General features: G+C 35.7%; 1 protein-coding gene across 1 annotated transcript in view; it reads left to right on the top strand.

Annotated features, from left to right (window-relative positions):
• Dsg4 (desmoglein 4) overlaps positions 1-22,768 on the top strand; it is a 41,425-nt gene extending 18,657 nt beyond the window's left edge. Inside the window, exons 6-16 of the mRNA XM_046428456.2 lie at positions 45-211; positions 481-615; positions 1,830-2,015; positions 5,126-5,397; positions 6,702-6,841; positions 9,345-9,563; positions 11,572-11,877; positions 13,581-13,720; positions 13,877-13,940; positions 15,355-15,563; positions 18,887-22,768. Coding sequence (XP_046284412.2) covers positions 45-211; positions 481-615; positions 1,830-2,015; positions 5,126-5,397; positions 6,702-6,841; positions 9,345-9,563; positions 11,572-11,877; positions 13,581-13,720; positions 13,877-13,940; positions 15,355-15,563; positions 18,887-19,654 — 2,606 coding nt within the window. The 3' untranslated portion in view covers positions 19,655-22,768. The remainder of the gene's footprint in view (positions 1-44; positions 212-480; positions 616-1,829; positions 2,016-5,125; positions 5,398-6,701; positions 6,842-9,344; positions 9,564-11,571; positions 11,878-13,580; positions 13,721-13,876; positions 13,941-15,354; positions 15,564-18,886) is intronic.
• Positions 22,769-24,419: the final 1,651 nt, after the last annotated feature.

Genomic DNA, 24,419 nt, shown 5'->3' on the forward strand with positions numbered 1-24,419 from the left:
TAATGGAATTCCCAGCCATTTTCCACCATTATCTTTATTTCTAGATGCACTGGTGATAAAGCTAAGTGCCACAGATGCAGATGAAGACAATCATTTGAATTCTAAAATCGCCTACAAGATCATTTCTCAGGAGCCTGCAGGTGCACCAATGTTCATTGTGAACAGGTACACTGGAGAAGTCCGCACCATGTCCAGTTTCCTTGACAGAGAGGTAAAGCCTTCTGTGAATGGAATGATAAGAAATAAAGAATTCAGTTATGAAGAGACAAAGATGAAATGATCCATGTCTTCCCTTAATCCCACGTGAAGGAGGGATGGAAAACAAGCAAAGTCATTTTTTAATGAAAATTAAAAGATCAATCATATAGATTTTATTTAATGTGGATATAAAAGAAAAGACAGATAAAGGCACTGGAATATGTTAAATTCTATTCAAGACAAGATCTAAGTCTTACAATTTTTTTTTTCATCTTAATTAAGCAACACAGTATGTACAACCTACTTGTGCGGGGCTCTGATCGTGATGGAGCTGAAGATGGATTGTCCTCTGAGTGTGACTGTAGAATCAAGGTTTTGGACGTCAATGATAATTTCCCCATCTTAGAGAAGACTTCAGTAAGTGGATTTTCCTATGATCATTCTTCCATAAGTATCAGTAATCGATTTGCTTTCCTATTAATTCATGAGCCTGGTTTTGTCGCTTGTATGGATGAACTCTGAATTTCTTGTGTATAATAATATAACTTAATGTTGTATATTTATCTTTTAAAATTATTTTTAAAAATACTTTTAGATGTAGATGGACACAACACCTTTATTTTGTTTATTTAGTTTTTTTATGTGGTGCCAGGGAAACGAACCCAGTGCCTTGCACGTGCAAGGCAAGCGCTCTACCACTGAGCCACAACCCTAGCCTCTATATGTTTATTTTTAACTCACTATTTCAAAGAAAATCTATCTGAAAGCAAGAACTATCTACTCCATATACTCTCCTCACAGAAATGTATAAATTCGTTGATATAAATCAGAATAATGTAATAGTAATATGTTCATATATGACTCATGATGGGCTGAATTAATTCCACCAGAATCCCAAGCAGTCTCAACTTCAATTTTCATATTCAGGCATAAAAACGTAAAATGTAGAATACCAGGGACAAATCTGACTTGCCACCTGTTTTTGTAAAAATGTATTTTATTGATCATTCTTTTCCATGCTGTCTGTAGCTACCTTGTGCTTCAACAGCAGAGACAAAAAAAAAGGGGGGGATTTTTCTGGGCCATAAAACCTAATGTATTTATTATCAGCCATTTACAGAAAAAAATCTGATCCCTATCTAACAGAAAGGAATGGAGTCGATAAAAATATACTGTTGATAAAAATATACACACTCAGACACACACTCATAGAAAACTCTAATGAAGAGAATTCAGAAGTCCAACCACTCTTCCTTTTTATGTCTACTGATTTGCTGAACTAATTTTAATGGAATTCCCAGCCATTTTCCACCATTATCTTTATTTCTAGATGCACTAGTGATAAAGCTATGTGCCACAGATGCAGATGAAGACAATCATTTGAATTCTAAAATCAAGACAAAATAAGAAAGTGCCAATTTGATCTTGATTTCACATGCAGCACATGAAAATCTATTTTATTATCATAGAATTATTTCTTTTATTTATGATTGGACATTTGCCATTTAACAACAGTACAAACTCATTGACATAGTTCATCTTTAGCATTTTAGAAGATGACTATGTATTAGTAAGTATCTTTTTGCTTTTGAAAATTCATTGATTATAAAAATCAATCCATGTCATTTCAGTACTCAGCAAGCATTGAAGAAAATTGTTTGAGTTCAGAACTGATCAGACTACGAGCAATCGATCTTGATGAAGAAGGCACCGATAATTGGTTGGCACAATATTTAATCCTTTCTGGAAATGATGGAAACTGGTTTGATATTCAAACAGACCCACGTACCAACGAAGGCATTTTGAAAGTAGTCAAGGTATAGTATGGGATCTGCGATATTTTCTTTCAAGGAATTTTTTAATAATTCTCAGTGACAGAATCTGCCTTTAAAGTACTCCATAAAACCTTGAATGCAGCTTATATTGACATGTGTCTCAAGCAGGCCACTGTGTCAGTCTGACTCTTCCCTCCCAACAATACAGTTATTACTAAGGAAAAATAAGAAGACTGGTTTGTTCTCACAGTGCCCAGATCTATTTGATAACATAAAGGAAGTATCTTTGAATTAAATAACAGCTGTGAATTTAGCAATATAATAAGTAATGTTAAAGATTTCATGATATAAAACTTAACTGATTGCCAAATGGATGAAATATGGACTAATTAATGACATACAAGAAGGGGGGATCCTTCTGAGCTAGATTTGTCTGAAAAGCAGAGAGTAGGATTTAAGTAAGACCTTGTAACTGAGATTGCTACTGTGGATAATGGCAGGAACAAAAACACAGAGAGGCAAGAAAACATGCCACATATTTGGTCCCTGGTAAGAGCCCTGTGAGGCTGTGCTAAGCAGAGGTTTTACATAGGAAAGAAAGAGGAGGAATATAGATGTTGCATAGGGTCATTATGCTGAGAACCTTGAATACTGAACTCTCAGGGGTGACTTTTTCCTATATTTTTTCTTAAACTACTTTATTATTTTACTTCATGGGCAACAATGAAATCTAAACATTGATAAATTAAAAACAAAACCACAAACCAATAAGATCACATGAATATTCATATAATGAGAGAATTTTGTTTCTCCAAGGAAATTGCCATTAACAATATAAACAACACTTATAGGCAGGAAAATACACACTCAGACACACACAAGCACATCTATTTAGGTTGGTACATAATATGCTTGTGATTATTCCATTTGGTCACTACTTTTTTCTGTTGAAGTTACTGTGAATTTTTTTAAAAGTATATTAGGAATCCATTTAGCCTTCACCTAATATAAACACATCATCTGTGCATCAAGTATCTTTCCTTTTCTCAAGTGCCTGATGCAATTTTTAAAGTATTATTACTTTGCCAACAAAATACAATCATGCACTGAAATCATGCAGTGTATTAATTTATGATAGGGTCACCAAAATTATAGAAGATATCTATAGACTTTTTGTCATTCAAACGAAACCACAAAATTTTAAAATTCTTTCCGAAAACACAAGGACTCAAAGAATACACTGTAGTCTTACTGTTTGAGAATGTTGCTTTGAGGTCAACAAACTTTGACCCATAGGCCAAATCTGGCCAACCCTCTACTCTATAAATAAATTTTTTGTTGGAACACAGGTACATTCATTCATTTATACATTTTTCTCTAGCTATTTTCATACTGCAAGGGCTGAGATGAATACTAAGACAGAAATTGTACACAACTCCCAAAATCTAAAATATTTACTATCACATCTTTGACCAAAAAAAAGTTTTCAGCCCTTTATTAAACACTAAGATATGCTTTGGAATTTAAAAAAAAATAGCAATAGGCTTATGAGCTCAACTCTGAAAAGATCAAACTTACAAAAATAATTACTATATTAATTAAGTCCTTAGGTCCTAAGAATTTGATTTAGTCATTCACTCCAAGAAGACACTTTGGGGTAAACAGTTTGTTATTGTTGCTCTTTGCAAACCTAAGATGTCTAGACACAATCAGAAAATTCTTGACAAAGGATCCCACTTGGAAAAAATAAATGCAAATGTCTGCATTTCCCCTTGTAATCTTCCCTGCTAAAAAGAATATTGATCCTCAATCAACTTCCTGTCCCTAGATTCCATGAGTTCCTATAGTAGGTAAAAATGTAGGCACATGTTAGTCTGTTTGCATTACAGTCTGTTCATTAGGGAGAGAACTACTGTAATGAACAGAAGTGTATTTGTGTGTATAAACATAGGAAAACCCCAAGAGATTTCTCTACCAGAATAGAGTTCCCAGATTTTTCATTTACTTAAAGATAACATGGAATTCTAGAAAACAAAAATTGAGTTATAGAACAGGAATCTCTTCCCATTGAAAATTCATCTTTGAGTATGCAATTCCTATTTAGCTCCGTAATTCATATTATGTGCACTGGAACATTCATCTGTATTATGGTGGCAACTGTCAACAGATGTATAAAAGCAATCAAAATCCTTGAACTCAAGGGTTTTAGCTGAAATTCAAGTGAGGCATGCTAAGCCATGTCCCAACAAAAATTCATGTGAATTTCTGCTTATATTTCTATCTATCTTATCAGCACATGTGGAAATTTGAACTCCAAAATCTAATAAAACATTCATGATGTCCTGGAACTTCCCTGGGACCACAGACATCTTGGCTTTTGTTGTTGGCAAATGTATCGCAAGTGATGCTCACCTTAGCTTCCAGAGCACATCTGGATAGACATTGGCCAGCACTCCCTTGTTTTTTTACAATGGCTTTTTCTCTTGGAACTTTTCATGTCACCACATCAGTCACTCTAGATAAAACGATTCTATTCATCTTTCACCCAGCAAACCAAGTTCAAAGGTTATTTTTCTCAGGGTGTGGTATTTACTTTTTTGAATGAGCTCTATAAAGAAGTCTTCTTATCCACCAAGCCCAGTGCAATTAAATTATAGTGTAAGGCTGACTATAATACTCCTAAGATCTTTAGAACTGTTTGTATAATTTTTAAAAAATTATTTGTTTAATTATGTCAGATATTTTGACTCCTTTAATCTGCTCTTCATACTTCCAACAGATTCTCAAATGTGAGTTCTACAAAGGAAATCTGGGTCCTATTGATTTATTCATTCAACGGTTGTGAACATTTTTTATTTCATTCTAAATTTATTTTTTATTTTTTATAAACTGTTCATTTGTATAAGGGTTTTTATATAAAAAATTCAAAACTAGACTCCAATTTAAAGCCACAGACTTAAATGACCTACATACCTACCTGATTATGCCAAAAGACAAAAAAGAATCAGATGCTAAAATACCCAATGCAGTAATGACTATTTTTCCCATTTAAAATCTGAGTTGCAAAGCTCCTGGGCTTTAGTCCTGGTTTCTCCTTCTATAAAAAGAGAGTTGTTGGCTGCTTCAGAGTTTTTCACTTTTCGTTATTTTAGACCCTGGATTATGAACAAGTGCCTAATGTTAATCTTGGTATTGGAGTTAAAAACCAAGCTGATTTTCACCACTCCGTTGCTTCTCAATTCCGAATGCACTCAACCCCTGTGAGAATTCAAATTGTTAACGTGAGAGAAGGACCCACATTTCATCCTAGTTCCATGACTTTTAGTGTACGGGAAGGAATAAGAGGAGATTCCTTATTGAATTATGTGCTTGGCACATACACAGCCATGGATATGGACACAGGAAATCCTGCAACAAATGTCAGGTACTGCCAATGCTTGATTCATGTTGGTGTAGCCTGATTCTGGCCATTGTTAATTTATGGTGGTATCTGCTAGTGTATTTTGGTTATAAACACTTTTTTAAGATTTTGTTTTGCTCTTCTTTGTATGAATATTTCTTTAAGAAAACTAGTGTGGCATTTGAAATTTTTTTTGTAAGAGCTCCGATTGATTTTAAGATTAGTTGTGTGCAAGGAACAATTGTAGAACTAAAGATCCACCCAAGTTACTCCAGCAATCTCTTTGATCTCTTGTACCCAGTTGTACTAGCCTGGACTAAGGCTGATTACATCATATTGTAGACAGAAACACACTCTAAAGATGAGTCACTGCTTGTTTTTTTAAAGCCCATGGGTGTCTATGACTTTGAGACTCATTTCAACCCTCTGCTTAACCTAAGAGGAAAAAGAAAAACAATAGGAAAAGCTAAAACATGGTTGTTTCAGAAATTTAATGAACATAAAGAGTCATAATGGGAGAAATAGAAAGGTAGGTATGAGGGGAACTAGGTACATAGATACAAATTAAAACGATGTAAAACAGTGAAGTAGATGGGTCTTCTCTATATGCTTCCCATCTCTCTCCTTTTATTCCTTCTAATATTTTTGTAGTCAAGAAAGTCTATTGACTTATAAATTACTTTGATATTAACAGTTTCAACTAATCAAATAACAAGTTGACAGATTCAAAAAAGTATGAAGCCTGATGGTATAGGGGAAAGGAAGAAGAATATCAAATAAATGAACTGAAGATTTGAAATTGTGCCTGGTACAGAGACCCAAATCTCCCTCCAATTAGGTCAAAAACTTTAAATCCATTAGCTATAAAAAGACCCAGAGAGAGAATCAAGGAGAACTCCCAAACAGGCCAGCAATGGGGTTCTCTGAAATCAAGATGCCCTAAAATCCACAGCACATATACTAAGTATGCCACATGTAAAAATGAATACACCATATTTGTTTTTTAAAATAAATAAAATATATTTAATATTGCTATGATTTAATAAATAGATCTGAAACTCATACATTTTGTTAATTACACTCAGAGCTAGAAGAGTAAGAATGATGAAATTTCAATACTTTTTTGTCAACCTGTGCATTATTACATTTAATATTGGCTTCTTATTGTCATATAGATAGATAGATAGATAGATAGATACCTTTTATAAATCAAGACAATTGTCACTATAAAGCACGCAGAAACAATATGTTTACCACATTGAATCTCTTATGTGATTTTAAAGTATTAATTTTCATAAAAGCATAATGATGTACTTATTTAAAAACAGGTATATCATAGGGCATGATGCAGGCAACTGGTTAAAAGTTGATTCAAGGACTGGTGAAATACAATTCTCTAGAGAATTTGATAAGAAGTCAAAATATATTACCAATGGGATGTACACAGCACAGATCCTGGCTATAGATGGTAAGAATATTTATTTCCAATATTTTAAAATATTAATCCTATTATATTAAATATTATAAATGTTATTATTCTTATGTTGATATATGAGTCACAAAATATATCGTTTAGTGGTATAGGCAAGACTTAAGGAACGTTCTAAGCACCTAAGATCAAAAACTGAATTTAACTACATGTATGAATTTAATTTACACTTAGGAATAATTTATTTCACCTACTTTCAAAAAGAATTTAATACGGTTTACAGCATAAAATATAGAAGATAAAATATATATATATATATATACATAGGACTGGGGAGTTAGTTCAGTGGTAGAGAGCTTGCCTATATGTGTGAGGCCATAGGTTTGGTCTGCAGCATCACCAAAAAAAGAAAAAGTATATAATTTTGTTTCCATTTATTACCTCATCTCTTAAGTATGACTAATCCCACCTGTTGAGTATGTCAGGAATGCTTACCTAAAGTAAATTCTACAATCTGTGCACAAAGTTCACTCTGGGATCATCTGCTGGGAAGGCAATAGTTTTTTTAGAGCCACCAAAACTGAGCTACAATGACAAATTTGCATGAGTACTGTTTTATTAGACATATTGCCCAGAATAAGATACTATGATCCATGAAAGTACTAGATTATTCCAGATAGAAGATTCAAATTTAAAACAGAAGCACAAATGCACTGAATTAATTTGTAATTGAGCCACTTCCCACATGAGAAAATCTATTACACATTCATCTGGATGAGTAGCAACAGTATTTGTTGATTATTCAGCAGTTAATGATTCTTCAGAGCAGTGCCTAGGAAACCAGCTGCTACAGAACAAAACAGAGATAGGTCAGTAACCAGGAAAGAAGGGGAAAGATAGATGTCTCAAACACATGCCTAATGTAAGATAAATACTGTAGGTTTGCACTACTTTTATATCTGATCTTTACAATAGCCAAACAAGAGAAAGATACAATGAGCAGTGTAAGATTCAAAAAGAGACCATGATTAAAGTCCAAGCAATGGGCCACAGATTCTGGTCTTCATCCTAAGGGTGTAACTTTCAACATCTGAGTCAGTTTATGAATAATATTTACTATCAGTATTCTAGAAGGAAATGGATTCTAACCATGTTGACCACACCCCATGTTTACATATTGATTATATTTGAAGCCAATCTTCCTAAACTAGAATTAGAAAAGTAGTCATTTCAAGTGCAGAAAGAGAGAGTGAAAGTGTAATCAAAATGTATCCATGGTAAACTAAACGCAGGCTCATCATTTGTCACCTGAGCAATGTCTGCACGGGCACAGAGATATCCAGACAGTTCTGTTTTGACCCAGGCTGCCTGACCATCATGAATGAAGACAGAACTCCAGGGGAACCAAACTGCATTGGAGAGTAGGTGCTGTAAGCAATAGCTTCAGCTTTGGTTGCTACACCACGAGGCCATAAGAAAGCAAAGAGGACCAGATAATGTCAAAGCAATCTATGCGATCATCTCTCTAATGAGAGACTGAGTGAATAAACACTTTAGAAAATCCATTGCTAAATAGGGTATCAGAACAGATTGTACAAAATCATGCTAGACATGGATAGTTCATTGGTTTATTGTCATTTGGTAAACTCAGTGACTCCACTTAGATACACACACAAAAGCGATAAACAAAATCAATTAACTTCTCAGAAAATGACCTAGTAAAGTCCTAGAAGTGATAATGTTCTAGTCTGTAAATGATGAGAAAACCAAAGTGGGTTGCAAAAGCAAACATGAAATTCTTTATTCACTATCAGAGAACATAGAATAAAAAAGTGGACCAGGCACAGATTCCTAATTCTTATCCCCTGGCTTTTCCAATAAGTTATGTTAACTAAAAATTTGTTTCAAATGGGTTAGGAGGAAAAAAAATCTAATTGACTCATATTTGTTTTCAGAATTACCATTTCAGAGAGAAATAGGAAGGGATTCAAATCAACAAAGAAACAGAAAGAAAAATACACAATTATTTAATTTTAATTGCAGTTATTTCCAACACCTAAATCTCCATAAGCATCCCAAAAGGAGGGTTATCACCTGGTCTGGGGGGCCCTAATTTATTGGGACAGTGTGAGAATAGAAAGCAGTGAAACTTCTCTGAGGAAGGACATTTAATTTTCCACCTTAGGATGCAGAGATTCTAGGGGAATGAAATGAAGATGAAAATCGCTTTAGGGAGAGTGAACAGAATGCATAAGAACCTCAAGTTAGGAAAAAACTTGTTCAAGAAACCCAAAAAGGGCTGGTGATGTAGAGCATTTGCCTGGCATGAGCAAGCCATCAGGTGCAGGTCTCAGCACTGCAAAAAAAAAAAAGCAAAAGAAGCCAATGTGACTGAAATGAAACACACAAAGGAAGAGCAAGAGTGACAGCAGGTTGATGAACTGGTGAACGATTCCTATATACTGTTGCATCATCATGAAATATGAGACAGAGTTTTCTCCCTGGCACCATTTACCTCAACACATAATGCTTTGCTTTTCAGACGGCTCTAGGAAAACAGCTACAGGAACCATATGTATTGAGGTTCCTGATGTCAATGACTACTGTCCAGTCATTTGTCCTGAAAGCAGCACCACCTGCATGGTTTCTCCATCGGTCCCTATCTATGTTAGTGATCATTCTTATGGGGCTCCCTTTACCTTCTGTGTTGTTGATGAGCCACCAGGAACAGCTGACATATGGAATATCGAACCAATAAATGGTAAGTGAAATGTAAACTGGGTCACACTTTAAGTCCAAAAGCAAAACAGTTACCAAATAATTAGGTAAGTCATTTCTATGTCTGTTTTTCATAATTCTTGCCATATTCACATTAAATGGAAAAAAAACAAAACTTCTTATACACACTTAGGATACTTGAGGAAAAATTTAGACTGAAATAAAAGTCAAAATGTTTCATCAATGCTACATTTATAAATAGTGGTATATAAATAACAGATACCAGTTTACCGAACATTTTATATAGTAAGTAAACCAATATTTGATCAGATGAAATAAACAGAACGCTTAACTAAATCACCTAATGTCACAATTCCCTATTCTGAATAATTTCATGCATGTCACTAATCTCTGAAATTTGGGTATTCATGTAGACACATTTACATATAGTCTACTAAGGAGCACATAAGATCCATGAAAATGTTTCTAATCGGGAGCTATTAGTAAGGATAAAAATTTAAACCCAAATTTCCCGGTATTAGAAGAAAGGTTGAACAAATTCTGGTACATATTATTAAGATGTGGTACTACAAAGCCATTAAAATTAGAATCATGCAAAGTACTTAAACATAAAGGATTGCATAAACCAAAGAATGTGAAGCGAAAGACTCATTCTGTGTATCTGTGCTGACTATAGATACATAGAAATGAATGTCTGACGTTGATTTTTTTTTTAAATCAGTAAATTTTAAACAACATACCATTTTATCTACCATGGATTCTTTCTCCTGAAACATTAATTGTATAAATTGAAAATTAAATACTATGAGAAACCTAATTTGGACTAAGATAGTACCCTGAGTTCACATTTATTTGGGGCAATACAAAAAACTTTGAGGGGTACCAAGGAGGGCGTCAGACTACCCTCAAAGTGAGAGAAAATACTTCCTACCACTCTGAGACCACCAGGCTTCATCATTCACAGACTTTACAGAATGGAGAAACTCTGAATGATACAGGAAAAAATACCACCAATAAAGACTTGGTGTAAGATTTTTTTATTTTATTTTTTTGGCAACAAAACCATGTCAATATTTTAAAAGCTAAACACATTAAAGAAATTCCAATAAAATCAGGATAACTCTGAATCTACCTTCCTCTATAAAGCTGAATAGACCATTCTTAAATGATAATTGCTAGCCACTTTTTTTTTCATTCATATCCTAGGTATTCTGAGTAAAAAATATTTTTATAAACTGTTTTACATGAAGGTTGGCAAAGGTATACAAATGACATTATAAATTTGCCAATAAATATAACCACACTAGAGAGAATTTTCCTAGAATCCATGTTAATGTTGAAGAATGCAATGAACTTTGTCTTCTTGCTGTGATGTTGCCTTACTTGATTCTTATTTTGTGCACAGGTTAGATTTTGACAGACACAGCTGGCTTTTTATAAAGCTAACTGAAGGTAATAAACCATCACAACAAAAAAAATTATGTGTTACATTAATCAGTTACTATTAACATTAGTTCGTTACTATTCATATTTTAGGTAAAGATTTAATCATCTCTAAACTTTCCCTGGGTTAATAAGTATATATCAACCAATGTTTAAGCAATATTTCACATAGAAATTCATAAGCAAGGTAGCACAAAGAATTAGAATAGCTATTGAATTAATTTTAAATGCAAAGGCAATTAATAAATAACAGCCCTAAGGAGGTTATTTTGTGAACTGTAATACTCAATAGGAAACTTCCAATATTTTTTTCAACTAAGTATAATTCATCATTAGACCAATTTTATTGAGTGTCTATCAAATTCCAGGTATTGTTGCTCCAGAATTAACCAACAGAGTCCCTGCCTGCTTTGTAGAAATAAGCAGGGAGCAGTACTGAACAATTAATTATAAATGAAAATATTAATCAAAGGAGAGGATGCTTTACGACTAAGAGCATGGAAACTTCGGTTTCTAATTTAGTCTTGGGTATTAAGAGCTACCCTCAAGGAATTTTAATTGATTCAGTTTCTTCTTTTCCTTTTCAGGAACCTTTGCAATCCTGACAACTGATGAGGTGATATCTCCAGGACTTCACCAAATCCCAATCCTAGTGAAGGACAGCTATAACAGGGCATGTGAATTGCCACAGATTGTGCAATTTGATGCCTGCAGTTGTGATAGCAATGGCATATGCCTGCACTCTAGCACTCCTGGTATCTATAATGAAGACATCAGCTCATCCCCTGATGACATGTATGGGACAATCACTGATGACCAAGCTGGAGATTCAAATGTTGGTCTTGGACCAGCAGCAATTGGCATGATGGCGATGGGTGGCTTAATTCTGCTCTGTAAGTATTGTATTAAGTCCACCTTTTCAGCAGTTCTTCAAAATAGGGCTGTCACCAGGCACACCAAGATGGCTAGGCTCACGTGGCTGTTTCTTTTTAGAATCTATGGCAATTTTTGTGTGTCCTTGGAAATAAATGATGGGGCTGATAAGGTAGGCATCTATTCAGTAATGGTACCTGAGATGACCTGAAGTTAGTGAGTGTCCTGAAAATGAGAAACCATGCTAATCACCAACATAGATATAGAAGAGCATAAAATAAACTTATAATGGGAATTTCATCAACATGCTTTAAGAGCAGAAAAGCAAAAGCAATTAATTCAAAATAGGAAGGTTGGGAAAATCTTTATGGAAGAAATGGATTTTCAGCCGGCCTTTGAAAGCTGAGAATTTTCTTAGAAGGATGATGTTTGTAGGAAAGCCAAATAGCCATCTACAACAAAGAAATAGCACAAACAGAGAGAGGCTAGGAGTATATCCCAGCACATGCTTAGCATGAGTGAGGCCCTGGGTTCAATCCTCAGAACCAAAAACCAAAATAAAACAACAGACAGGAGGAGGATGGAAAAGCAGAGCACACTCAGGAGGTGAACAGGCTAAAAAATAGGTTGGGGGCCCACGTGGAGGCACGTTCATGATATACCAAATGTTCTGGGCTTTGGTCCACAGGCAACAAGGAATCAGTAAGGACCTGGAGCTCAGGTGATCTGGTGACCTACTGACTATGATGCAATAGGATGCTTGGAATCGAGTTTAGAAAAGGGAATTAGCTTCTGGGCTCTGAACTAAGATCATGGCAAGAGCCCCAAGCAGAACTTTCAAAATGAAGTTCTCCTCTCTATATACCTTTTTAAAAACCATGCAGAGCCTCGAAACAGAAATACTTCACGTATTTTAGGTTGCCCTTGCAAGACTTCAGTTTCATGGGGATCAAACACTGGTTCTAAAATTAAAAAGGATTGAACATGTGTTAATGAATGAGCACAAATTAAAACATTATCATTTCAAAGTATAAAAAATTAGCAACTGACTTTTGGACAGCCTATCATCCTTAAAATAATCTGTGATTTTGTAAATCTATAAAAAAATAATGGATGATGCTCAAAATAATATTAGAGACATTTTCCCAGAACACAATTCCAGAGCAGCTGAGATGGCAGCTAGCCTTTAAATCAGTTGTTCTCAGCCCTAGCAGCACATAAGAAACACCTAGAAGGCTTTATAATTACTCACATCTGAGTCCTAACCCCAAATGAGACCCAAGCACCTGCATGTTTAAGCCTTTGGGAATTTAAAGGTTAAAACCTAGAATCAGCTACATTTTCTGCAGGATAGCACTAGAATTTCATTAGTCTTCCTGACCTGAATATGCTACCAACAGGCTCAGGAATCTTGGACTAGAGGAAAGAGTGGACTTTACTTTCCTAATTTATCAGTAAAGGGTCTGGATTAAGTGATCTCACACTCCCTCCATTTCCATTCTAAAGTCCTATGTGATTTGGTAAGTTAGTATTTATAGACATGGATGTGTTCTCAATCCTGTAGGAGCAAAATTTATTTTATTTTAGTATTTATCCTAAATATTTTTTATCTTAATATTTATCTCTTTGGTTCTAACCATAATGCCACAAAAAACCAATGAATTCATTGGCTTCCTAGCTTGAGCGACAGATTTTAACCCTTACTTATTGCTTTCTTGGGCAGTGTCGCCACTCTTGCTGCTCATGTGCTGCTGCAAACGAAGACAACCAGAGGGCCTGGGGACCAGGTTTGCTCCTGTGCCTGAGGGTGGAGAAGGAGTGATGCAGTCCTGGAGGATAGAGGGGGCCCAACCCGAGGACAGGGTAAGTGGTCTGTCACTTTCCAGAGAAGCACAGAGTTTAGGTGGAACTTGTGCATGCTTTAATGATTACCCATGACACAAAAATGAGTGGATGTCAGTGTTAAAATGTTTAACATAACACATTTGTTTTAAAATCTTTTTTTTTTTTTCTTTTCAGGATGTGTCCAATATATGCGCACCCATGACAGCCTCTAATACCCAGGATCGTATTGATTCCTCTGGTCAGTGAACAATAAACTCTGTTTTTCTTTTTCAATTTGCAAAATTATTCAACCAAACCTATCTCACCTAACAGTACCTTATAAAAAATAACATATCCAGCCAGGTACAGTGGTGCATGACTGTAATCCAGCACCTCTGGAGGCTGAGACAAGAGTATTGAAAGTTCAAAGCCAGCCTCAGCAAAATCGAGGTACTAAGCAACTCAGTGAGACCCTGTCTCTAAATAAAATACAAAATAGGGCTAAGGATGTGGTTCAGTGGCCGAATGCCCCTGAAGTCAATCCCTGGTACCCCTCCCTCCCCCAAAAAATATCTGTCGATCTCCTTAACGGATCGTATAATTACCGGGAAAGTGACATGTTGAAGTGGCCACTTTATTTTTCTATCTTAAACTTGACTTTTACAACAAACTCTGAAATAAGAGTGCTTCCATTTGATTCCTGGCTCAGCCACTCATTAGTAATAATAGTCCCTGGGCAAGACCCAACTTCCCTGAGCCTATTTCCTTCTCTTTAAAATCGAAATTATCACAATACCTACTTCAAAGTGCTGCTAGGAGAAATAAACAAATAAACACACACAAATATTAAATATGATATCAAAATTACACACATATTAGGTATGATACAGGTAGATGTCACAAAATATACATGAGAATTGTTCCTGACAGAGCATAGGCTCTTGTAGGGATTATTTACAATGTAAATAAGAACAAAAGAAAAAGCACCAAATATGTTCTAACAAAAGTTGAAGAATTTTCCTTCAATTCACATGTTCTTTTGCATAAACAGTGTCTTATACTTTCCTAACTTACCAGTCCCACCCACACTTTAGAATACTGAAAAATACCTGGATATTGTGCAATGCTGGAACCAAATAGAGAGCTGCCCCATTCTGAAGCAGACATGAGATTTCTTTTCCTTAGTATCCCAAGTCTGACACTTTCCATGCAAAGATATACATTGACTGAACAGTCATGTGAGAATTCCAGCTCTCCATTCAGCACCAGTGTGAATGAGGACCTGGAATTTCAACTGTTGGAAATGCAAGTCACATTCTTTCATGGGGGCTGGGGCACTTGCCAGAGGTAGCAAAGGCAGGAACTGGCACCGATGCAGAGACCCCGCTCCTCTTGGCAAGCTCTACAGAACCTCTAAGTCTAGAGGAGAAAGTTCTGTGCATACACGAAGGCGAAGTCTATCTCCCATAACTTGCTCCCTCTGTATCAGCTACTTTTGTTTTCTCACCAAGACTGGAGATTCTGGGTGTAATTCCTGCTGTTCCTTGCCTGGTTTTCCAGAGCCTGCTTATTGTAGGGTGGTAGAGGGCTGGAAGACAGCAGCTGGCAATGTTTGGGGTGCATGAGCAACATAGGCAACTCAAGCACTATTAAGGGACATCCTCTCTTTTCAGAAATCTACACCAACACCTATGCAGGTGGAGGAACAGTTGAAGGAGGTGTGTCAGGAGTGGAACTCAATACAGGCGTTGGAATGGCTGAGGGCATGGTGGCTGGAGGAGCTATGGGGACCTTGAGGAAGAGGAGTTCTACCATAGGAACTCTGCGGGAGTATGCAGACACCGGCATGAACATGGCCTTCCTGGACAGCTACTTCTCAGAGGTAATTCTCTTACGCAGTTACACACAACAGGAAAACAAGGGCAGTGGGCCCCTCCAGAAATAAGTTCAAATATTCTTAGCCCTATCCTAATCTTAATAAAAAAAACATTTTACTTCTCCTTAACATACATAAAGCCAATTCACACCAGTATTACATATTCAGTTGCCATAACACATATTAATACTGTAAAAAAAAGAAAGAAAGTAAAACAAAAGAAAAAAAAGCTAGCATTCCTCTTCATTCTCCATTTTCCTGTCTTCTGTTTCCTTCTGATTTCTTCTTTGTTTCCCATAGCATCAAAAAACAAGAAGAATGCTGATCCAAAAAAGAAAAAAAAATGTGCATTCATGTCCTCTCTTTATGATGTCCCATCTGTTCTCCAGAAATGGAGAAGAATAAATTAAAAGTCAAGACTGGGAAGTGAAGGGGGTGAAAGCTCAGGTACACATATAGCATCACCACAAATGGGTTACAAATGAGGACCTAGAAGCGAGGTCACCCATCCTGTCCTCCATTAACCTCATTCTCACTAAGAAAAAGGGTCATAGGTCTATTAATGAGCATCCCAAAGAAGAAAGGTCCATAGTCACTGATCTGGCCTAATACAATGACATAATGGGTAAATAAATCTTGTGTACCCTATTTAGAAAGTTTAATTTGATTAATTAGCAATCCATTGGATCTCATATTTCAATAAACCTATTTTATTCACCATTACTGCGTCACGAATTTCACCACTGCTATTCACACACAAAAAAAGATGCTAAAGATGTTGTTGCAGATGTAAACTATGTATTAAAATTAGTAGTTAAAAATACTTTTGCAATAAGCTGGGCTCAAGGTGTACACATGCCATCTTTGAGATGCAGGATGCTAGGGCTAGAGGATCTCAAGTTCCAGGCCAGCCTCAGCAACTTTGTCAAACCCTGTCTCTTATTTAAACAGGTAAAAATACTGTTTCAGACCATAAATTCATTGAAATGAATGGTAGATACCATTAATCAATTCATTCAAAGAACAGGCACAAATAATATACCATAGAAGAAATATTTTTTAAATTATTCATAAAACCCCCACCAGTATCAAAGGTGCTCTACCATTAATGGCAGGTTGCATCTGGCACTTTTCCTTTGGTTATCATCAGTGCTTTATGAGACAAAATAAAAATGTGTTCTCCTTTGTGGGAACTGAGATCATCCTTCCCAAAACATTTAGCTCGACACTTTAAAAATGGTGCTAAATTTTTGAGGTGATTTCAGGAGACTCAAGCTCTCCCTACCCCAAGGTGAGCCTCTGCAAAATTTTACTAATGCTTCCTTCCTGCCACTTTACACATCTCCAACATCTACCCTGGGGGAACTAATTTGTGTTCCATGCATGCAAGAGGAGATTACCCTCTTACTGAGGAGTCATTCCAAATATTACATAACAAAGGCTTAAGGTTATTCTAAACTCATGAATTGTTGGTTCAAAGCCTAAAAATCATTCATTTCTAATGGAAGAATTTAGAGGCTGGATCAGAGGGGAAACACCATATTGTGTAAAAAGGAAAATTGGATTTGAAGTTTTGTTTTAAGACTGTTTGGGTCTTGGGCAAGCAATTCAACTCTTACCTTCTCTGGGCTTGTAGTTACTTCATAAGGTAAACAGAAGGTTGAACTACATCAAGGGATTTCAAATGCTGTTTTGCAGGACCTGTAAGATTCCATAAGATTTATGGCTAAGCACTTTAGATAAGGCTTTTTCAGGGTTTTTTTTTCTGATTTTAAATAACAAGATGTTCATAGCAGCACAGTTCACAATAGCAAGACTGTGGAACCAACCTAGATGCCCTTCAATAGACGAATGGATAAAAAAAATGTGGCATTTATACACAATGGAGTATTACTCTGCATTAAAAAATGACAAAATCATAGAATTTACAGGGAAATGGATGGCATTAGAGCAGATTATGCTAAGTGAAGCTAGCCAATCCCTAAAAAACAAATGCCAAATATCTTCTTTGATATAAGGAGAGTAACTAAGAACAGAGTAGGGACAGAAGAGCAGGAGAAGAAGATTAACATTTAACAGGGATGAGAGGTGGGAGGGAAAGGGAGAGAGAAGGGAAATTGCATGGTAATGGAAGGAGACCCTCAGGGTTATACAGTGGAGGAGGTAGAGAGAGAGGAGGGGAGGGGAGGGGAGAGGTGGGGAGGGGGGAGGGGGGAGGATGGGAAAGGCAGTGGAGCACAACAGACACTAGTATGGCAATTTGTAAATCAATGGATGTGTAACTGATGTGATTCTGCAATCTGTGTATGGGGTGAAGGTGGGAGTTCATAACCCACTTGAATCAAAGTGTGGAATATGATATGTCAAGAAATTTGTAATGTTTTGAACAACCCACAATAAAAAATTAAAAAAAAAACAAAGACCATTATAGGTGAGGGAAGAAGGAAGAGAGCTGGCAGGTCTGCACCCCCTCCAAACAGGGAGATTCTACTTGCATCTGTTCTATTCTACATATTGTGCTCCAACCTAAGGTTTCATTTTAAATGTCTTTCTTTAAAGAATAATTTGAAAATCATGGTAGATGATCTTTTAGTGCCTTCCTTTTTATGGAACTAACTCCAGAGATCATTCCAGCTCTCTCAGCTCAAGCCACATAAAATTTCATGAACATTCTAACACAAGTCCCTGTAGCTCAGAAAGATTTAAATCTTTATAAATGCTTTCATTTCAAATTGATCAAATATCTCTCTTTATATAAATAGTTTGAATATAACTAAATACAATTTTATTCCAGAAACAAAAATCTATAACTACAATAGATTTAAATATTAATTTTGATTCAAATCTGAACAAAATATAGTCATTATCATTTATTAGTTTTCAAATAAGAGAAATTCATGTTTAATCCTCAAATTGAATGCATCATTAATGCAATCTGATCTCCTTTATAAAAATTCCAGTTATTTAGTAATACATTAAGTGCTAGTCTTTTTCCTCAATTTATTCCTTGATTTAACCTTAGAAGTTTCTGAAGCATTGCTATTAGTCTTCTTTGATTATTATTTTGGGGGGGCAGGTACCAGGGATTTAACTCAGGGACACTGGACCGCTGAGCCACATCCCCAGGCCTATTTTACATTTTATTTAGAGACAGGGTCTCACTGAGTTGCTTAGCACCTCGCTTTTGCTGAGGCTGGCTTTCAATTCACAATCTTCCTGCCTCAGCCTCCCCAGCCTCTGAGATTATAAGCATGGGCCACTGGCAGGGCTTCTCTGATTATTTTAAGGGAAAGGAAACTTCTACTTCTCCATTTTTCTTCTAATTTTAGAAAGCATACGCATATGCAGATGAGGATGAAGGCCGACCAGCCAATGACTGCTTGCTTATCTACGACCATGAGGGAGTTGGGTCACCTGTGGGCTCCATTGGTTGCTGCAGTTGGATCGTGGATGACCTGGATGAAAGCTACATGGAAACTTTAGATCCAAAATTTAGGACTCTTGCTGAAATCTGCTTAGACACCGAAATTGAGCCATTTCCTTCACACCAGGCCTGTATCCCTATCAGTACTGACCTCCCTTTGCTGGGACCTAATTACTTTGTTAATGAATCTTCAGGAATGACTCTCTCAGAAGCTGAATTCCAAGCAGAAATGGCAGCCTCTGAACCCGTGATTCATGGGGATATCATAGTGACTGAGACTTACACTACTGCTGACCCATGTGTACAACCCACAACAATTGTTTTTGATCCTCAGCTTCCTCCCAATGTTGTAGTAACAGAAACAGTGATGGCACCTGTCTATGATGTTCAAGGGAATATTTGTGTGCCTGCCGAGTTAGCCAACACACACAATGTATACTATGCTGAGAGAGTCCTGTCTAGCCCTGGTATGCCTGACATGAACAATGGTAGCATGACTGATGGTTGTACGGGACCTGTGATGAGTGGCGGTATTTTGGTAGGGCCAGAAATTCAAGTGACACAAATGGTGAGTCCAGACATTCACATAAGCCAAACCATTGGCTCTACATCCCCAATGACGTCTCGACACAGAGTGACAAGATATAGTAACATACATTACTCCCAACAGTAAGTGATTTATGACCGGTATACTAGATGCTGATCTTGCAGCCTAATAGTCACCAAAACATTCATCAAAGATGTATAATGTACTATATTTAAAATATTAATAGTCAACAAACATTCAGATGTTCTAAGTTTAATGTGGCTTTGATTGGATCTTTCAAGGGATAAATATGGCTAAGCACTTTAGATAAGTCTTTCTTAGTTTTTTCTGATTTTCAATATATGCCAAAAAACTTAAAGAAAATATTTTGTATCCTTTGATATTGTCTAAAGTGCATAACTCATTTCACAAATCCAATGGGTCTTGAGGCCTACAGAAAGTCACGTAAATCAAGATGTCCACGTTCTTGGGATTTTCAAAGAAGTTTTATCTGGCAGTATTTTCTTTAGAGAAATATTTCTTTAAAAAAATTTTTTAAAGTACATTTCTGAAAGGAAATGGTAAAGGAATATGGAACATATGTTAATAGATATCTGAAGTCATTTGTTTTTTCAAACGATTTCTCAAGATAAGCAATATTAAGTGATAGGGCATGCTTAATTTTTTAAGAAGAGTTTGCCAACAGGAAGTGGCTCCTCAAAAGGAAGTATATAAACACATATCAATTTTATTGCACTTTATCAATTTGTATCATTACTGTAATATTAATTTAGAATTGCAAAAGAAAATTTATGACAAATCTACAATAAAAACAGATCTTAAGAGAAATCTTAGCATTTTCCCCAGTAAAGGGAATTTTTTCACTACTTTTTTCTAATTTTGTCTAAAATGATGTGAAACATAGTTTAAACAGTTTTATTGACCTGGATCATAGGGCTTTCATTTGGCAGCCAGATGTTTTCTAAAGCACACCTATCTTTTTTTAATATACTCAACAGCTACTAGGTGTTGAACACTGGTCTTGGGTCTGTGAGCACAGAGGTAAAAAAGACAAACATGATTCCTATCTTCATAGAGCCTTTAATTCATTTCTATACTTAAAATAAAACTCTGAAATATGACTTTGAGTTACTACCAAGAATAACTAGTAACCTATTTGATCCATTACCAAGCTGGGTTTCTAATATTACTACTCACACTGAATGAATGAAATGGAAACGTGCACAGATGGCTTCAGTAGACATAAAAGTTGGCTTAAGAAAAAGAAATTCTGCAGAGTAGTTTTATTTAATTCTGTAAAATATGTAAACTATATAGCAGTAACTATAATGTTACTAGAAAGATAATGTAAATGAAATGAAATAAACATTTTCAGGGCTTTTTCCTTTCATAAGGAAGTAATTGGACTTCTTGTTGTTTTTTTGTTTGTTTGTTTGCTTGTTCCTTTATGAATAAAACTATTATAGAAATTGAGTCATCTTACATAACCGTTTACCCATTTCACCAATTTTATAGTCAACGAATCTAAAAGTGGATTAAATGACCACAAGGAGCTAGTTGTAGAACAAAACCTTGAACCCATTGCTCATATACCCTAGCCAGTGTTTCAATACTATAACTTCATCAGAATGAAGAGGATTAAATTTTGTCTATTGCATGGACTTTGCTATTGCTATTTGGAACAAAAAGTATCTCTTAAAGAAATAGGTTTTATTGGGCTGGGGATGTGGCTCAAGCGGTATTGTGCTCGCCTGGCATGCGTGCGGCCCGGGTTCGATCCTCAGCACCACATACAAACAAAGATGTTGTGTCCGCCGAAAACTAAAATTAAATAAATATTAAAAAAAAAAAAAAAAAGAAATAGGTTTTATGAAGTTTAAGTGCAAAATAACTAAAGCATTGCACATTTTGTAATAGTTTTCAAATTGTGGGTACTGCCAACTGTTACAGTCATTCCTCAATTTAGTTATTTATAACAAAGATTCTGCTACACTTTATTAATCTATAATTTGATGAAATTCAGGGTGTAGCCAAGCATCACTGGTTTGTGGTCATTTTAACAATCAATCAATGGCCCACCCCATAGCCTCTTCATGTGCTCAATTCTGTCCTGACATGGACATTACTCTTGAAATGTGCATTCTATTAAACCAACAATTCTCAGAATTATAAAATGACTAGTGGATAATTGAATGTAAAGTGTTAGTGAAGTCAAAACTGAAAACACTATGAAATTTGAGAAATAAAATAGAAATAAGCATTGATCAACAGATTAAAAGTTTGAAAGGAGATGAAACTACTTGTGAGAAGGGTAAGAGATTTTTTCTGTGAGTTTTTCCTCTCTCTTTATCAATATGCAAAAACTTACAATTACCTCTAAAAGAGGAAATCCACCTCTTATGGATGCCTTCCCCCACATTCTCTGTGGAAACAAGAACAGAAGCTTTCCATTTTCTCTCTCAGCATACAGTGAGAGGCAACTTAACCATCATGCCCCGATGGTGAGGGTTGTTCACATGTATTTCCAGATTCTGAAAGTGAGGCATTTCTAAATATCATCCCAAACAAAATAGAAAGCATAAACCAAGATCCCTCTTCACTGCTTAAGAGTTAGAATATTGTTTTGTCTAAGAAGTAAACTTAATATAGCATTTATGTTAAGGTTTGAAAATGAATGCAGAAGTCTAGGAAATGAGATTTGATAAATAAATATAACAGCATATTGTTTGAGCCATATTGCCTGACCTATGGAATTGCTTAAGTAGATGGCATTACTAAATGAATGAATGGGCTCTCTTGGAAAAATCTTAGGTGAGGGGAAAGGAAATCACTTAGAATATGAGCATATTTATTAACTTGTTCAAAGGGAATTATTCTTTTAAAAATTCCCTGTTTAAATATTTCTGATTGCAATGTCTTACTAAATGTAATAATGTTTTATATAATTCTTCAATTAAAAAAATGTGTGCTAAGAGAGAAAAAAATGCTTCATTTTATCCTGGGTACACATCGTATTCCATGCATAAACACAGATACCCATTGGGGAAAGCTTTTCCCATTGTGTCACTAGATGAGTGTCATTCTTCTCATTGTGTGTATGATACAGGGGCATGAATTCATTTGTAAATTGAAATCACAATAATCCATTTGTTTATTAATGGGAGAATTCTTAATAGAATCATTGTTTTATTTTTGAATGCTCATTATAAAATAACAAATCATATAAATAAACATCAGAAATTATTCTAGACATTGTAATTATAGTCTCTTATACTGTCTCTTCCCACTGGATTTAAATTCAACAAAATTATTATTATTTCTGTACTAACTGCACCAATTTCTATGGAAATAAGGAAAGAATGATTAATTTCAGTTAGGGGAATTCAGAAAGTTGCTTTGAAGATGGTGACATCTGGCCTTGGTCAAGTAGATTTTGTCTGACAGGAATTACAAAGATTTCAAAGGTCAAAAACATATCTAAAAACTATTAAGTATTCAAATTAAATATAATAAAAATATCTGAATCTATAATTATAAAATTGCCATATAATTATAAATTATTCTATTGAATTATCATAAATTATCCTATTGAATCCTCAAAACAACACTAATAAGGTATGATTTATACCCATGTCACAGATGAAGATGCTCAAGCTAAAAATTGTTACTTTTACGTTAGAGTTTAAGTGAGTAACAGAATTAAAATCAAATTCAGGGCTATCTAACTCCAAAGACTATTCTTACTCACCAAAATCTGTTACTGTTATTCTGGAAGGATACATGAGGGAAAGAGGATCTTGAATCTCATTAGGGGGTTGGATTTAACTGGGGAAACTTTTGTGCCAAGCAGTAGCCAGATCCTATTTTATGGGACAGCTGGTGTGCTTTGATCACCACAACAGACACACCCTCACGAAAGGATCACTGAAGCTGAGAGCCTGGTATTTGCTTCTGTAGCAGTCAGGATCTGTTAAGTCAACACCCCAAGACAAGGAGATCTTTCAGATCACCACTAAAGAGAGCTCTGGTCTGGGTTGAATTATCTAAAGTGATGCTGACTAGTCATTCTCTGTGTTGATTAAATTTACACAATGAATGCCCTTGACTTTTTTTATTACTTTAAGAGAGGTGTATGGCCTATTCATAATTTCTGGAACAAGGCGTGCTTCCTCATACTTCTGTCACCCTGCACCACCCTAGTTCCTTAATCTAGAACCCTCTCCACTCCCCTAATCTGTTTAGCTTTCTCTTACCCCTCAACACACCTCAAGCACAGCCAATTCTCAGGAGCATTGCTGGATCTTCCTCCCACAACCACAACCTGCTTGTTTATCTAGCTCTCCTTCCTTGCTCCCTTGAATAATAAACACACTACTTCTTCTTTATTTGCTAGACTGTGAACTCCTTGAAATCAAAAACAACACTCTTCTCATTTCTCTATCTACAGTGTTATTAGAATGTCTAGGACTTAGTATGCACTTATTAATTTTAGAAGAATATAGTTCAATTCTCTCTAGCACCTGAAACCAAGTGTCTTTAGTTCAACAGTGTCCCTCTAGATAGCAGACTCTGGGGTGATCTTCCAAAAGTTTGTGCAAATGTCACCCTTAACAAGAATATGCAAGTATATAACCCACAATGAAAATTCAGGCAAAATGGATGTTTTGCATAAAGAGTACCAAAATGAAGTTATGGTCTCATGCTTTTTGGAAACAATGATGGTGTAGATGGATAAAATAAATCCTAGAAGTGCTATAGAGAAGTGAGCCTGGAATGTGAATCTGAAAAATGGCCAAAATAAACATTGATTCACAAGGACTTCTTTATTATGTATTTAACAGGGATACAATGACTGGGAGCTGACTTTGGTGGGACTTTGAAAACCTTAAAA

The sequence above is a fragment of the Marmota monax genome, unplaced genomic scaffold (genome assembly GCF_021218885.2).
Source record: "Marmota monax isolate L192 unplaced genomic scaffold, Marmota_monax_Labrador192_F-V1.1 WCK01_AAM20220418_F8-fsc00031, whole genome shotgun sequence".
NCBI lineage: Eukaryota > Metazoa > Chordata > Mammalia > Rodentia > Sciuridae > Marmota > Marmota monax.